Genomic DNA, 15,336 nt, shown 5'->3' with positions numbered 1-15,336 from the left:
CTGACTCGCCGCAGCTGCATTTCAAACTTATTTCTTTTTATTTGATTTCATGAATCCACTTTATCACAGTGATATATTTAAATAATTTTATTTACAAATCAACGATGGCATGCATTTTGACGTATTCCCAGTATGATTAAATGAAGTGATTTAAGGCACTTGACAATAAAGTGATTTTCTAAATGTGTTGTGAACGCGCTGATGAATCAGTAGTAGGTCTCTCTTATTTTGGCCTGTAATTTGTCGCAGGTCTTCTTGGCGTCTCCTAAAAGCATTCCAGTGTTGGGTTTGTAGAAGATGGGGTTATCAACTGCTGCGTATCCCACACCAAGAGTACGTTTCATCACAATCACCTGTGCACGTAGACAAACACACACAGATGTGATGCTTTAAAATATATTGATGCTCCTTTTTCAACAAAGTAGTGTTGCTCTTAGTCAGTGGATGTGTGAATCTCTCTCACGACAGCATTTTTACAATGACATCACTCACTACAAATCCTGCCAACAGATAAACTCGACACATCTCTTTTGGGTATCAATATGAAAGAGTTTGAGTTTGAACAAGCTGTCAGAAGATATCACAAATCACTTTCAGAAATTCATTCATGCAAGATTTCTAAACTAATTGAATGAATCTTTCTTAATATAAAAAAATCTGGGGTTCTGGGTGTTCATCACATCGTTGAGGTGTTTCTAGATTTTGTCTTCTATTAGAGCAAACTTTGAGAAAGTGTTCATCTGTGTGGATTCGCTCAGAACGTGATGGTGAAAATTTGCATAATTACAAAACATCTCAAACCTGTTTGGACTTCCACACTTCCAGCACAGGCATCCCGGCGATTATTGAATTGGGATCTTCCTGCGCTGCAGAGTTGACCGTGTCGTTGGCTCCGATCACAAGCGCCAGGTCGGTTTCTGCACATTCACAGAAAAAAACAAAAAGAGACGACCGGACGAGCGTATTAGAAACTCTCATGCGATGGGATCGGGTTTCTTCCACTCCAGCTAAACAAAAACATGTGCTGCCCTCCAACTCTCCCTTTTCTACAACATGGAGTAGATGGGATATGTTGCATGTCTAGGCACAATTACATAATCAAAATGAATTATTACATAGCTCACAATGCTACACATGTGCCAAACATTTACAAATATCTGCTGTGTTTGCCCTTGACAGCACTGATGCAACGCTGCTTCTGTTTCTGCTGCGCTGTGGGTATCAGGTGATGGATGGATGGATGGAAAAGTCAACCGTCACCTCAGTTCACTAACCACAACCAGATCAACTTTTAACTCAGTCTTGATATACTACTTTGAAACAACTTCACTTGCAAAAGAAAGAAAGTTGACATTACATGGGCTGTGTCAGTACAAACCTGGCTGGATATCGTGGTTAAACACTGCACCGAATGTAAGATATGGAGTAAAGTGATGATGACCAAATGGTCTAACCTGGGAAATCCTGGTTGATCTCATCCATCTCCAGGACAACATCATATGGGACCCCAGCCTCAGCCAATAGGACGTTGAGCTGTCCGGGCATGCGACCCGCCACCGGGTGAATCCCAAACCTGTAGGAAACATACAGATAATCCAGCGTTACACATTTACTCTGTACAGAACGATCAACTAGTGCAGATTTATGCTGTTTAAGTGATCCTTAAATAATCCTAATAATAATGAAAGATTTAAGAGTGAGATTTATGCTGCTTCTGCTCTGCGTGGCTCTGATGTAAACACTTCTCATCAGACACAGATGTGTTTTGTCTTCTTTTAAACAAAATTAAGATGGTGATTGTTTAAAAGTCTGATGTTAAAAAAACAAGCCTTAAAACTCAAGGTAACATTTGAAAATATTTATGCATGCTATTTTACTATTGGGTATAAATGATGAAGACGACGACGACACAACTCAATATAAACAACACATCAGTGTGTGAGAGAGAGAGAGAGACTGACCTGACCGTCTTGCCCTGTTCTCTTAACATCTTAACCATGTCAGCGATGGGATATTGAGCTTTTGCTGCACACAAACCCCAGCCTGTCATACAGAGAGAAAGACCACGGTAATTACACCTTATTCTTAAATATTATCCTCATACAAACTGGTTCACATTATTAGATTTAAAATATCTGACACAGACACACACACACACACACACAAAGACACACACCCTCTGTTTTCTTTAATAAAAGCCTCAGTCAGTGTGAAGTAAATGTGAATCCTCTAAATCACTTTGACTTGATGTTTCAAAATCCACATTTGTTTTAGGTTTACTGCTGATGACGAAGGAGCGTGAAGAACTCTGTCTTTATCATCAGTGTGTGTGTGTGTGTGTTCAGGGAAATCCATTTGATTACATTCAGACTGACGAGATTCCCAGAGCCCAGATGTCTCCTACAGAACAACAGGAGGATTGCGTGTAGAGAGGAGACACATACATGACCTGTGTCTGGAGGAGGAGGAGGATTGTGTGTGTGTGTGTGTGTGTGTGTGTGTGTGTGTGTGTGTGTGTGTGAGTGTGTATTTCAGTAGTGTGTTGACCTCTACCGTCCTCTAGTGGTCAGAATGTGAACAGTAAATGAGAAGGACGGACGGCATGAGTCTGTAAGTGTTGTGTCAGCGCTGTTAACAGAGTTCACACACCTTAGTTTACTTCAAATTCAAGGACCTTTCAAGGACTTTCCAGGCCCAATACTCTCAAATTCAAGTGAGAGCAAGGTTACATTGTGTTACCTTTTAAGATACATTATTACAGTCCCCTTTCCAGGGAACTCGCGTTTCGTCACTGCGGTGACACTTTGGGGACGCCTCCAGGGATAAGTGCGTCTGAATGTGTATATCAAATTCAACCAATGATGAGGGTTAACGACAAAGACAGGGTGACACGGGAGTCAGGAAGTATATCACTATCTGAAATATTGCCAAAGACGGCGTTACAGGAACGCAGGAAGTATGAGAAGAGAGACGCAGCGTCTCGTTCCCTTCTCAGAGAACAACAGTTACATATGTAACCCGAGACGTTTTCATGCATCAAACACAAATATGCAAAAAAGCATTTTGGTATGAATCAACATTCACATACAGAAGATAAAAGCATTTAAAGCTAACAGTTTAGCATGTGTGCTTCAAAAGTCTAGAATTTATATGATATTATCATAAACTACACAGGGAATAATATGGATTTTTTCCCAGAAAACTTCTTGCATAAAATAGATTCAAGCACTTTCAATGACCTGTATCTACGCATGTATATTGTTTTGTTTGTTTATTGTTTGTTTGAAAGCAGACGGTCTGTTCTTTCATTTGATTGATTTCTTTGTTTATATAATTTTTGAAGAACATTTCCCTGTTAGGCATTTTGTGAACCAATGCGGGCGGGGAATGAGTTAACAGGCTCATGTGCATCAGTAGTTTAAAAACAGAAATGTGAAGCTCATATTTTGTCATTCTGGGTCCTGTGTTTAAATTTTTTTCCTTAATAACATTCACATTATGTAAATAATAATGTAATATGTTGTTAACAGTAAGAGATTTTATTCCCATTATTCTCATGTTCACATGTTTAGTGTATATTTTGATGCTGACTGTGAGTGCATTACTGTGGTCACAACCCTAAAGAAGGTAACAGACATTCAGCGGGAAACAGCACATCTAGAGATCTGAACTGTGTGTGTGTGTGTGTGTCTCACACCAGGAGTTATGATGATGCTGTTTGCTTCTTTAATCATTTCAATGGACTGATCCACATTGACTTCTGTGTGTGTGCCGACGATCTCCATGGGCTTCCCGCCGGCGGTGGATGAGGTTCCATATCCACCCAGAATGACATTTGGAAGAGAACGATTCATGGCCTGCAAACGCAGCACACATCAGCATGAGAGAGACGATGGTTTACATTAGTTCATTATATTTTTGCATGTGTACTCACCACACACATGATATAAGACAGGATTGCACCAGATGACCCAATCAGAGCTCCTACAATGGTCATAAGGTTATTATCCAACAGGAAACCTTCAGCGCACAACGCCCAGCCAGAGTAACTGTTCAACACCGTAATGACCACTGGCATATCAGCTCCTCCTATTGCTGCTGTGAGCGTTACACCCTGCACACACACATACACACACACACACACACATACACACACTCAAGGTATTTCAGTGTGTTTAAAGGTGTTCAGGGCGTTTTAGGGTGTTCAGGGTGGGGTTTGGGGTGTTTTAGGGTGTTGATGGTGTTTCAGTGTGTTTGAGGGTGCATTATGGTGTTTAGGGAGTTTTAGGTTCAGCTCACCATGACTGTGGATAGACCGGACACACCCAGCAGACAGCCCATGCCTGTGTTGAAACTGTCACTCAGCATAAAGGGCACCATTCCCCCCACTGACGCTGCCATTAAACCCGCATTCATCACGTGTCGCCCGGGCAGCAGCAAAGGAGAAGAGTCTAAGATACCTGAAGAGATGAAGAACATGCTGAGATCAAGCAGTTAATGAGAGCAGATGTTCAAAGAAGAGTTGAGCCTAAAATATACACAGCACAAGATTCTGATGTGAAGTTTTGGATTTTTGATGTTCTGACTTGTATTTGTTTTTTATTGTGACTGTTGAGATGTTAAAGACATGCATTCATTAAAGCTTCCATCTCTGAAAGTCTCTTTGAAGATCTTGCGTGCCAGTAAATGAAAGCCACAGAAAGACAGCAGCGCTTTGACTCTTCTCAGTCTTTAGACCTCATAAAAACAGATTAATAGAAGAGCAACTATTACAGAGATAAAGCGTCTGGTTGGTTTTAAATCACCTTGTAGTTTGCCGTAAGCGACCAGAGATCCACTGAAGGTCACACCGCCGATGTAGGTGCCCAGATAAGCCACGATCTTCAGCATGTTGGCCGCCGGATGGGCGTCCAGGTGTGGATGTTCGATCATGAACTCAGCGATGCAGGTGAGAACCGCAGCCAGACCCACCAGACTGTGAAACGCCGCCACCAGCTGAGGTAGATCTGTGATCTCGATACGCTTGGCAATAGTCAGACCTGGTGTTATGAGAAATTTTATGACACATTACACACACACACACACAGAGATCACAGGGAATGATGATAATGCACCACCCATTTCAGACATTATCTTCTGAGAATTAACAAATCTTACCCAGAGTTCCTCCTGTTGCCATAGCGAGTGACATCTGTGAGAGGAGTTCAGGCGAGGGTTTAAGAGCTCCAAGCGTTGCTGCGATGCCTCCCGCCACCCCGATCATACCCAGAGAGTTTCCCAGTCGGCTGGTGCTTTGAGTGGAGAGGCCAGCAAGAGCACCTACACAACACAAACCTGACCCCAGGTACATCATCTACACACACACACACACACACACAAACACACACATGGATTATAATGACAACTCATCGCAGATCTCATAGGTGTCATTTGCAGACGTGCACGACCTGTTCAATGTTGTAGCCACCGGCGAGAGACGCCCCGTAACCTCCTACGAAAACCAGCCCGGGTATAGAGTAGAGATAGTTGTGTTCTGGAGGGTCAGTCGGCCTCTTGAACATGTCCAGCATTCTCTGGGTGATCAGGAAACCCCCTGAAAAAACATTTACAGGTTTAAGCTTTTATACACGCTGTGTTGTGTAGCTGTTGTATATACAGGCTGTAGCAAGACACCTGCGATGTTGATGGAGGATATGAACGCTGCCAGCAGAGCCAGAGTTTCAGGTACAGATGATGGGGTCAAAGCTCCACCCATCAGCACCAATCCACCCACTGCTGTCAGACCTAAACACAAAAACACAAACAATTCCCTCCAGATATATCGCCAGCAGCAGAGACATCAGCTCCTCACATGTTTAAAGCTCAACACCTTCTGTTATTTGGTCATCTTATATGACAGAACTATAAAGCCGGATCCAATAATAGCACTGTCTGGTGTGATGACACCTGGAGCGGGCGGCACAAGTATGAAACAAAAGCTGTGTCCCTCAACATGTTAACTTACAACAGTGAAAGTCTGAGGCTTTTATTGATATGAATATGGTATGATGAGTTAGAATTCGGCTGTCGAAATATATGCTTTCTCCGTATGTTCCTTCTGCATGTCTGCTCATCTCAAGTTTTCTGTTGCCCCAAAAAGGACAAAGACACGACAATGGTCTTCACTTATTTACACACTTATTTCTAAGAAACGTCTGTTTGAGAAGATAACTTTGGCAGAAACACTGAAGGTAAAAGCTGAGTAGAGATCAATCTGACCGTTACTAATGCTTATGGTTCTCTCCTGTTCTTCTTTAACAAGGGCTTGTGTACACGTGGATCCCTAAATATTTTACAACCATGGTTTTACTACAATTAAACATATTTTGCTACAGAAACCATCGTTTAATGTAGTAAAATCAATCCGCATAAAAGCATGTTACTACACTTTTACTAAATTAAAACCATGGTAATTTAAAGCATTTCAGTATCAGCTGCACTTTGAAATCCCAGAATTTAACAAATAAAAAATCTGGTTTTGGAACCAAACTTTCATATGTTAAGTTATCTTAGCACCAGCCGCCACTAAATTTAGCAAAGATTTAATATTTGTAAATGGTTCGTTTTACCAAGGCAAAAAAAGATCAGGGCCCGTTTTCATAAAAAATCTTAGCGCAAAGAGAAAATTCTTAGAAATGTGGGCGTTTCCCCTTAAATTAAAGAAAAGATCTTAGTTAAGAAAAGAGTAATTCAGAAAGCATCTTAAGCCTTAAAAGCGGTCTTAAGGTCCAAAATTGTTAGGAGTATCGACAAGGACTTTTAAGAGGCTTAGGAAACCAGTTTAGAGAAATTATGACCAAAAAGTTCTATTTTGGTCTCATCTGACCACATGACTTTCTCCCATGACTCCTCTGGATCATCCAAATGGTCATTGGCAAACTTAAGACGGGCCTGGACAAGTGCTGGTTTAAGCAGGGGAACCTTCCGTGCCATGCATGATTTCAAACCATGACATCTTAGTGTATTACCAACAGTAACCTTGGAAATGGTGGTCCGAGCTCTTTTCAGGTCATTGACCAGCTCCTCCCGTGTAGTTCTGGGCTGATTTCTCACCTTTCTTAGGATCATTGAGACCCCACGAGGTGAGCTCTTGCATGGAGCCCCAGTTCGAGGGAGATTGACAGTCATATTTAACTTCTTCCATTTTCTAATGATTGCTCCAACAGTGGACCTTTTTTCACCATGCTTCTTGGCAACTTCCCCGTAGCCCTTTCCAGCCTTGTGGAGGTGTACAATTTTGTCTCTAGTGTCTTTGGACAGCTCTTTGGTCTTGGCCATGTTAGTAGTTGGATTCTTACTGATTGTATGGGGTGGACAGGTGTCTTTATGCAGCTAACAAACTCAAACAGGTGCATCTAATTTAGGATAATAAATGGAGTGGAGGTGGACATTTTAAAGGCACACCAACAGGTCTGTGAGGGTCAGAATTCTAGCTGATAGACAGGTGTTCAAATACTTAATTGCAGCTGTATCATACAAATATATAGTTTAAAAAATCATACATTGTGATTTCTGTTTGTAGATTATGTCTCTGACAGTGGACATGCACCTACGATGACAATTTCATACCCCTTCATGGTTTCAAAGTGGGAGAACTTGCATAATAGCAGTGTGTTCAAATACTTAATTTCCTCTCTGTAAAAAAAAAATATATATGTGTGTGTGTGTGTGTGTGTGTGTGTGTGTGTGTGTGTGTGTGTGTGTGTGTGTGTGTGTGTGTGTGTGTGTGTGTGTGTGTGTGTGTGTGTGTATATATATAAAATTCATATATGTATAAAGAGTTTGGTTCCAAAACAAGATAACTCTGTTTATAAAGGCTTAAATCAAAACAAACCTGAGATGGCATTGGTCACTGACATCAGTGGTGAATGGAGGGCTGGCGTCACACCCCACACAGTGTGATATCCCACAATTCCAGCAAGGCCAAAGGTCGTCACCATCTGAGTGAAGGCAGCATTAGGAGAGACCATTCCCAAACCCAACACGGACGTCAGACCTGCAGAATGAGATTCAGTCCATTGATTTCTGCTGTGTTAACGGTTATTTGTGTTGTTCACTCATTCAGTTAATCTGGACTATCTTTCTGACCTGCCGTATAGACGCCCGCTGATGTCATGGTGCGCTTAAAGGGAGAGATTTCTGTCCGTTTCTCAGCTTCCAGTTGAGCGACGGTCTTCTGTTTGACGGGTGGAGGCGGTGGGGAAGTCTTTGGCAGGGGAGAAGGAAAAAGATTCTTCCCTTCCTAGAAAAAAATCATAAATGAAACTGAATTAAATTAGACAGATGTATCATTAATAATATCCTCTGTAGAAAAAACACTCGTATTTCATCATTCTTACCTTCATCACCACAGTGCCTCTGATCACATGATCTAACGTCCCGTAATCAAACTCATCGACGGGCTGAAAGTGAAAGTAATCTTGATCCGGGCTGATGGCCTTCAGTAGTTTGATGATGTTGTTGGAGTAGAGAGAGCTGGCCTGTGTGGGCATCCGACTGGGCAGGTCGGTAAAGCCGATGTGCGTCACACCCTACGAGACATATGCGGGTGACTCACAGGTCTATAAACCGTCACGCTGATACAGAGAGAAGATCCACAGATACCTGATGGACATACAGCTGTCCAGGTTTGGTGGTTTGGATGTTTCCTCCAGCTTCAGCGGCCAAATCCACCACCACTGACCCGTCACGCATGCTCTCCACCATCTCACGCTTGATGAGGACTGGAGCTTTTTTACCTGCACCCAACACAATAATCACACCAGAGCCTGTGTTCTTAGATCACTGTGTGTGTCTATTATTTATCATTGAGAAGTCATGTAAGGAATAACTGACAACGGGCCATTAAATTATAAGAAAATTAAGCACACGAAGGTGGTAATGCGGCACGATGCGAAGAAAATTATTTTCGAGTCAATTATTCCTCTTATACCACGGTAACCACAAACACTGTTCTGGTGCATATTTTTAAGACATTTGACAAGTTAGGTGTGCGGTTTACAAAAAAAACCATGGAACATTTCTTAGCCAATCAGAATAAAGCATTCAACAGACCTGTGGTATAAGTCTGTAATAATCAACTTTATATATAACCTGCATGTCAAAGATGTGCTTCAGTGGCTTTTAGTTAAAAGGGTATAAATTCAATGTTCAGATTCAATTAGATTCTGATTCACAGGCTTTCAGTTTGATTTGATTCAATTCTCCATTTAATTCTCCATTCTCAATTTGATTCAAAGAATGTAGGATACAAGGCAGAGGATTTTTTAACACATAAAAGAATATTTGGAATCCCAGAAGAACATATTATTCAAAAACATTGTTTGCTAAGTCATATTATTTATTTCCTGAAGAAATAAAAGAGGAGTCACTAGAAGTCGTCACACAATAGCAGGTGTTTCAAAACTTCTTGTAAACCTTCATTATCGGTCCTCTGGTTCTTTTCAGTGTCCTATGGCTTCATTAGCCTTGATGTCTGTGGTGCTGATCTCAAGCTCATCAGGTGTTAGTAGATCACCAGCACCTCATCAGCTCTGATTATTTGTGCAGCACTCATCGGTAGATTGTGTTGATCATTATGGAAATCAGCTGTTTGGAATTGCGCACTCACGCTAATTTGCCCCATGTAGTAAATCTGGTAAATCTGTTTTTTAATAATTAATAACATTGATAAACAAAATCCCATGCCCAGCCATATTAATGAGTCTGCAATCCTGTTTTTGATTCTAAATAAAACTGACTGAACATTTGTGTTTGTGTGTAATAATCACCAGGTATAAGAGCTGTGGTGATGACGATGTCCACGTCTTTACACTGTTTAGAGAAAAGCGCCATCTCTGCCTCCAGAAACTCTTTGGACATTTCTTTGGCGTAACCTCCGACCCCTTCACCCAACTCTTTGATGTCCACCTCCAGTGGTTCTGCCCCAAATGACTTAAACTGCTCCAATGCGGCTGGTCTAATAAACAGATCATATTGGTTATCTGTCAGTGATTATGTATCTGTGTTTAACATCAGTCAGTCATTGTTCATCTCTGACCTGGTGTCAAATCCTCTGACTATAGCTCCCATTGATTTAGCTGCACCTGCTGCTGCCAAACCAGCGACACCTCCGCCAATAATCAGCACCTAAAAACAAACACACACACAACATAGACTGTATAAAACATGGACGTAATGGCCATGACATCTACCGTAGGTTTCTAAAGAGCGTTTCTGTAGACAAAAGTGGGCGGAGTCAGTTGTCGCCATCTTGGCAAACGCATCACAATAGGCTTGTTTGACTTCATGCGGCACCGCTAGAACTGACAGGTGGATGACGTCAAAGTAACGTGAGAGCGAGATGAAATTACACTTCGTATGATTTCCAGAATCATTCTTGCGGTACTTTGACGTCATCCATGAGTTCACCTCCTTACAGTTCTCATGAAGGGCAAAATTAGCTATATAGACCAAAAACACTTCATAAAAGGCTTAAACTTATTTCTGCTGTCAAGTTTTAACATGGAGGTCTATGGGAATTGACTCCCCTTTTGGAGCTAGTCTCTAGTGGCCAGTCAATGAATTGCAGTTTAAGTCACTTTTGCCCCTTGGTCTAAATCAGGGGTGCCCAACCCTGTTCCTGGAGGGCTACCGTCCTGCAGATTTTAGATCCAACCCCAATCAAACACAGCTGAAGCAGCTAATCAAGGTGTTCATGGTTGCTGGATAATTACAGACAGGTGTGTTTGAGCTGGGTTGGATCTGAAGTCTGCAGGACGGTAGCCCTCTAGGAGCAGGGTTGGGCACCCCTGGTCTAAATTCATATAACACTACAGGACTTTCTGAGAAACAGTCGACCTCTCACTGTTCTAAACCTGCAGATGACGGGCAGATGTTTGCCATAAAAACATCAATGTTACAGCACACAGAAAATCAAAGGTGAACTCGTTTGTTAATTTGTGTGTGTGGGTGTGTACCTTAGCCGGAGGAACTTTCCCAGCTGCTGTGATCTGACCAGTAAAAAAACGTCCAAAGTGATTGGCTGCGAGAACCACAGCCTTATACCTGCACCAGGACAACAAGGAGAGTTTTATCAATGAGCTTTCATTATAACAAAGATATCCAGACAGAGATCTCACCCTGCAATGTTGGCCATGGAGCTGAGGGCGTCGTAGCCCTGAGCGATGGTGACCCGGGGCACCTGGTCCATAGCGAGTACAGTACACTGCTGATTGGCCAGTCTGTCCATGAGCTCTGGGTTCTGTGCCGGGTAGATGAAACTCACCAGCGTAGATCTCGGCTTCAGCAATTCAGATTCATGAACTCGTAACTCCTCGTTAAAGACCGGCGCTCGAACCTGCAACACACCACATATCGGTCATCCACACGTCAGGTGTCAGACAGACAAGAAAATCAGAAAGACACTACACACCACATTCGCAAAATGACTCGACGAGTGACGTGATGTATGAAGCATGTTTAACACAAACGCAGCTGAGCTTAATGTTTTTATTGTAAGTTTCAGCACTGGACTGCACGTTGTCATCACAATCACACTGCTGATATTCGGTACGACTGATAAACTTATAGTTTAAGTATCCGTGAAGCTGGATTAAACCCATAGATATATAGACTAGATGTCGCCTTGGCTATGGCAGTTCATTGGACCGAATGCGTCATCTAGAGCCGTCATCTTGAAACAGGGGAACCCCGCATCAGCGTCACTGTAGGCAATGGGTAACTGAAATAAAATCACCATAAATTGTCATGAATATGATTTTCTTTTGGTTCATTTCAACAGTCAGACATGTATTTAGCATTGAGTCCAGGAAAAAAATAAAGTTTTGATAATATACTTTTTCTTTTTCTTTTTTTTAACTTTGTTTTTTATTGATTTTTTTAAACAGAGTAAAACGCAAGGTAAAGAAGAGGAAATATACTTTTTCTAACTATAATGTATAGTGCTAGTAGCCCTAACATCCATACGCAGCACAAAAGTCCATGAATTCGAAGTACAGGTGGAGATAGCAGCGTTACCTAGCTACTTCCTATGACAAGACCCCTGTTTCAAGATGGCGGCGGTTTTGACGCATGCTTAGAACTCCAAGGCGACATAGAAGCCGTTTCTCAATGTCAAGAAAGGATCCTCGGAAGCTAGAATTTCGAGGATGCTACGTCATCGACGTCCGTCGAAGGACTGTTCCAATGTCGAGGATCCTCAAAATTTCAGCCAAGGACTGAGTCCTTCGTTTGAGAAATATCCCATAAACAGGAAAGGATGCAAATTTGTATCCTTTGCACTCTTCACGCGCTAAAATCACCCAAAATCCTATGCGCGCAGCACCGAAAGCACACCTTTCAATCACGCAATGACGTAATGACGTGCACTTGCTAGCCTGTTCCATTTAACGTGTTCTCCAAATGCTTAAAAGGAGCCTTGCCTAGCCTCTGAAGGAAGTGACTTTTAAGGACTAGTCCTGCCAAGGAAGTATCCTTGACATTGAGAAACGGCTCAAGTGTATATAACTATGGATTAAACCAATCAGACAGACGCTCTCACCTTCAGGACCAGGTCTGATCCAAACGCTCCCTTTGTGTCTGTGATCTGAGCTCCAGAATCCCGGTACTGATCATCAGAAAACTTTGCTTCCCGTCCGGCACCGGACTCCACCTGCACCCTGAAGCCCTGCTTGACCAGCGCATTGACACCCGCAGGCGACACCGCCACACGACGCTCATTCTGAAAGATCTCTTTCGGAACCCCAACCAGGACGTCCTTATATCGCACACCTATCAAACACACAAACACACACAAACATTTTCTTCTTTTTTGGGGGATCCACATCACCAACAACAAAATACAGAATCCAAATCCCAGGGGAAATTAGTTTGCAGAATAAAAAAAAAAAAACATATTTACAAGTCCTTAGTTTTACAACATTTCACACTAAAGAACAGACAAAACATCACCTTTTATATATATTATACATCACCTAAACTTCCAAATACTTAAGTTATTAACACACACACACAGTGGTTGCTGTTCAGAGCAGTTCAGCGTCACAGACGGATCAGCTAACACATTTCTCTCCATAATTGGCAAGGCGACATCCAATCACAGACAGGCATCAGATGATTTTAGACTGTTATTGGCGGAGAGCCAACGAGTCACGGCTGCCCTTGCAATCTAACACACACTGTTGAAGCAACGCACAAATACACACACAGACACACACAAGCAAATGGCAGCACTGGAAGTCGTGAGGACACTTTGAGACGACATTGAAAGTGAAAGCTGATTTGACCTCTGCCTGACCTCTCTCACTTCACTTCAACACATGAACACAACACATACGTGTGACTCCACATGAGAAACACTTTGATCTTTCCGCAGGCTAACCTGACGTTCACGTCGAACTCACCTTTGTGTGTCTGTTGATCACACAGAACAGAGAAAGTCTGGAAGAATCTGGTCCCTGATGTTCTCCGCAGGGTCATGGACCAGCACGTCACACAGCGTAAAAGACAGGACATGACTCCTGAGGAACAAACACACAAACACACAGAGTCAGATTCAGACACACATGTTCGGTCAGCCGCGGAGCTCAAACACCTGCAGCTCTCAAGAGCGTTCACGCGAGAAAACCCAGCAGTGACGACGAGATGACCAGGAAAAGTGCCAAGACACACAACTCCATCTAATATAGCTCTTCACTATACACAACTTCACTTGCTGAATGAAGTTTATTTTAACATACTGACATTATCTTTTCTCTTGCGTAGATGAAAATAAACATTTACACAAATTCATTCTGGGTGTGATGCTGCTCCTACTTTACAATCACTATACATTTCTAATCTGGTAACAATCAAAGATCATTTAAAAATCAGTGAAAGCAAACAGTAATAAACTTCTAAGGCAAACATTGTGTCCAGTTACTGGTTATGAGTTAATCTCATAAATATGTCACTATTACATCTATTACACCCGTCACATATGTCAGATTAAAGTGATTTCACTCCAGATTCTCTCAAATAAATGAAACGTATCACATGTTACAAGGATTATTAAATAAGTAAATTAAATAACTCATTTATTTCTTGCTCTGAATTATTGTATTAATGTATCTGTTATATCTTATTCCATGTGGCTACCTGCTTTGAAATGAGTTTGAATGTGCCATCTACCCAAAACAAAAGGAGGGTGATATACAGAACGACTATAGACTTTAACTCTGTGCACTGTTATCAATGAAGGATTGTCACTCCAACTATTTCACTGATACTTTAAAAGGCCAATAATCTCAGAAACCAACGTAAAAACTGGTTTGAGTCCCTATGATTCAGTCTTTACACACTTGATCAACACATTGTGAACACATTTCATTTAAAAGATGATGATATACTGCAAGTGCAATCCAAGCAAATTCATCTTTAATAAATTTAGGGGCGGTTTCCCGGATAAGGTTCAAGTTATTCCAGGACTAGGTCTTATTTAATTAGGACACTTAAGTAGTTTTTACAAACAAACCTTACAAAAAAACAATACTGGTGTGCATCTTGAGACAAAACAATAACACTGATCTGATATATGTTAAGATATCTCAGTGCAAGATATTTTTTAAATAAGACGGCAGAAACATTTCAACTCATCTGTGTTGTCTCAGCTTACCTTTATTACTGACAGGAGCATGAACAGTTATTTAGTAAAGCACATCTGAATAAATGTTATCTCTGTGAACTCCAGAAATCGACTCTAAGACCTGACATCATAGTTTTGTTGGGTCATTTTTTTAGTATTTATGTACATCAGATTCAGGGCTATTCAAATCTTACCCTGGAGGGCCGGAGCACTGCATAGTTTAGCTCCAACCCTGATCAAACACACCTGAGCAAACTAATCAAGGTCTTCATGATCACTAGACAATCACAGGTGGGTAAGTTTGATCAGGGTTGGAGCTAAACTCTGCAGTGCTCCGGCCCTCCAGGGTAAGATTCGGGGAACCCTGATGTACAGTATTGTTTGTTAAAAGTTTATACCATGGGTCTGTTGAATGCTTTACTCTGATTGGTTGTTCCACAGGTGTTGATTATTTTCTATAAATGCACACCTGAAGTGTCAAATGTCTTAAATTTTAGCACAAACAGTGCTCTGGTGGTTATTTTAAGACATCTGACAGGTCAGGTGTGCATTTACAGAAAGTAATCAACACATTTGGAACATTTCTCAACCAATCAGAATAAAGCATTTAACAGCCCTGTGGTGTAATTAAACAGCTGTTCGCTGAATGTGTAAAATGCTGGGGTAAAATCAAA

The 15,336-nt window shown here is 41.6% G+C and overlaps 1 protein-coding gene across 1 annotated transcript; it reads right to left on the bottom strand.

Annotated features, from left to right (window-relative positions):
- Nucleotides 1–15: 15 nt before the first annotated feature.
- On the bottom strand, nucleotides 16–13,653 carry LOC135773931 (NAD(P) transhydrogenase, mitochondrial-like). Its single transcript, XM_065283844.2, has 21 exons — nucleotides 13,443–13,653; nucleotides 12,581–12,810; nucleotides 11,160–11,377; nucleotides 10,998–11,085; nucleotides 10,079–10,167; nucleotides 9,810–9,997; nucleotides 8,644–8,777; nucleotides 8,379–8,570; nucleotides 8,128–8,281; nucleotides 7,874–8,035; nucleotides 5,674–5,784; nucleotides 5,448–5,593; nucleotides 5,158–5,353; nucleotides 4,806–5,039; nucleotides 4,300–4,460; nucleotides 3,935–4,114; nucleotides 3,698–3,857; nucleotides 1,962–2,043; nucleotides 1,455–1,573; nucleotides 802–917; nucleotides 16–353 (listed from the first exon to the last, which is right to left on the bottom strand). Exons 1-21 carry the CDS (start codon nucleotides 13,552–13,554, stop codon nucleotides 207–209), a joined length of 3,219 nt encoding a protein of 1,072 aa, XP_065139916.2. The 5' UTR covers nucleotides 13,555–13,653; the 3' UTR covers nucleotides 16–206.
- Nucleotides 13,654–15,336: the final 1,683 nt, after the last annotated feature.

Source organism: Paramisgurnus dabryanus, chromosome 9, assembly GCF_030506205.2.
Source record: "Paramisgurnus dabryanus chromosome 9, PD_genome_1.1, whole genome shotgun sequence".
Taxonomy (NCBI): Eukaryota; Metazoa; Chordata; class Actinopteri; order Cypriniformes; family Cobitidae; genus Paramisgurnus; species Paramisgurnus dabryanus.
Note: the sequence above shows the minus strand (reverse complement) of the source record. Positions and strands in the feature narration are given on the sequence as shown.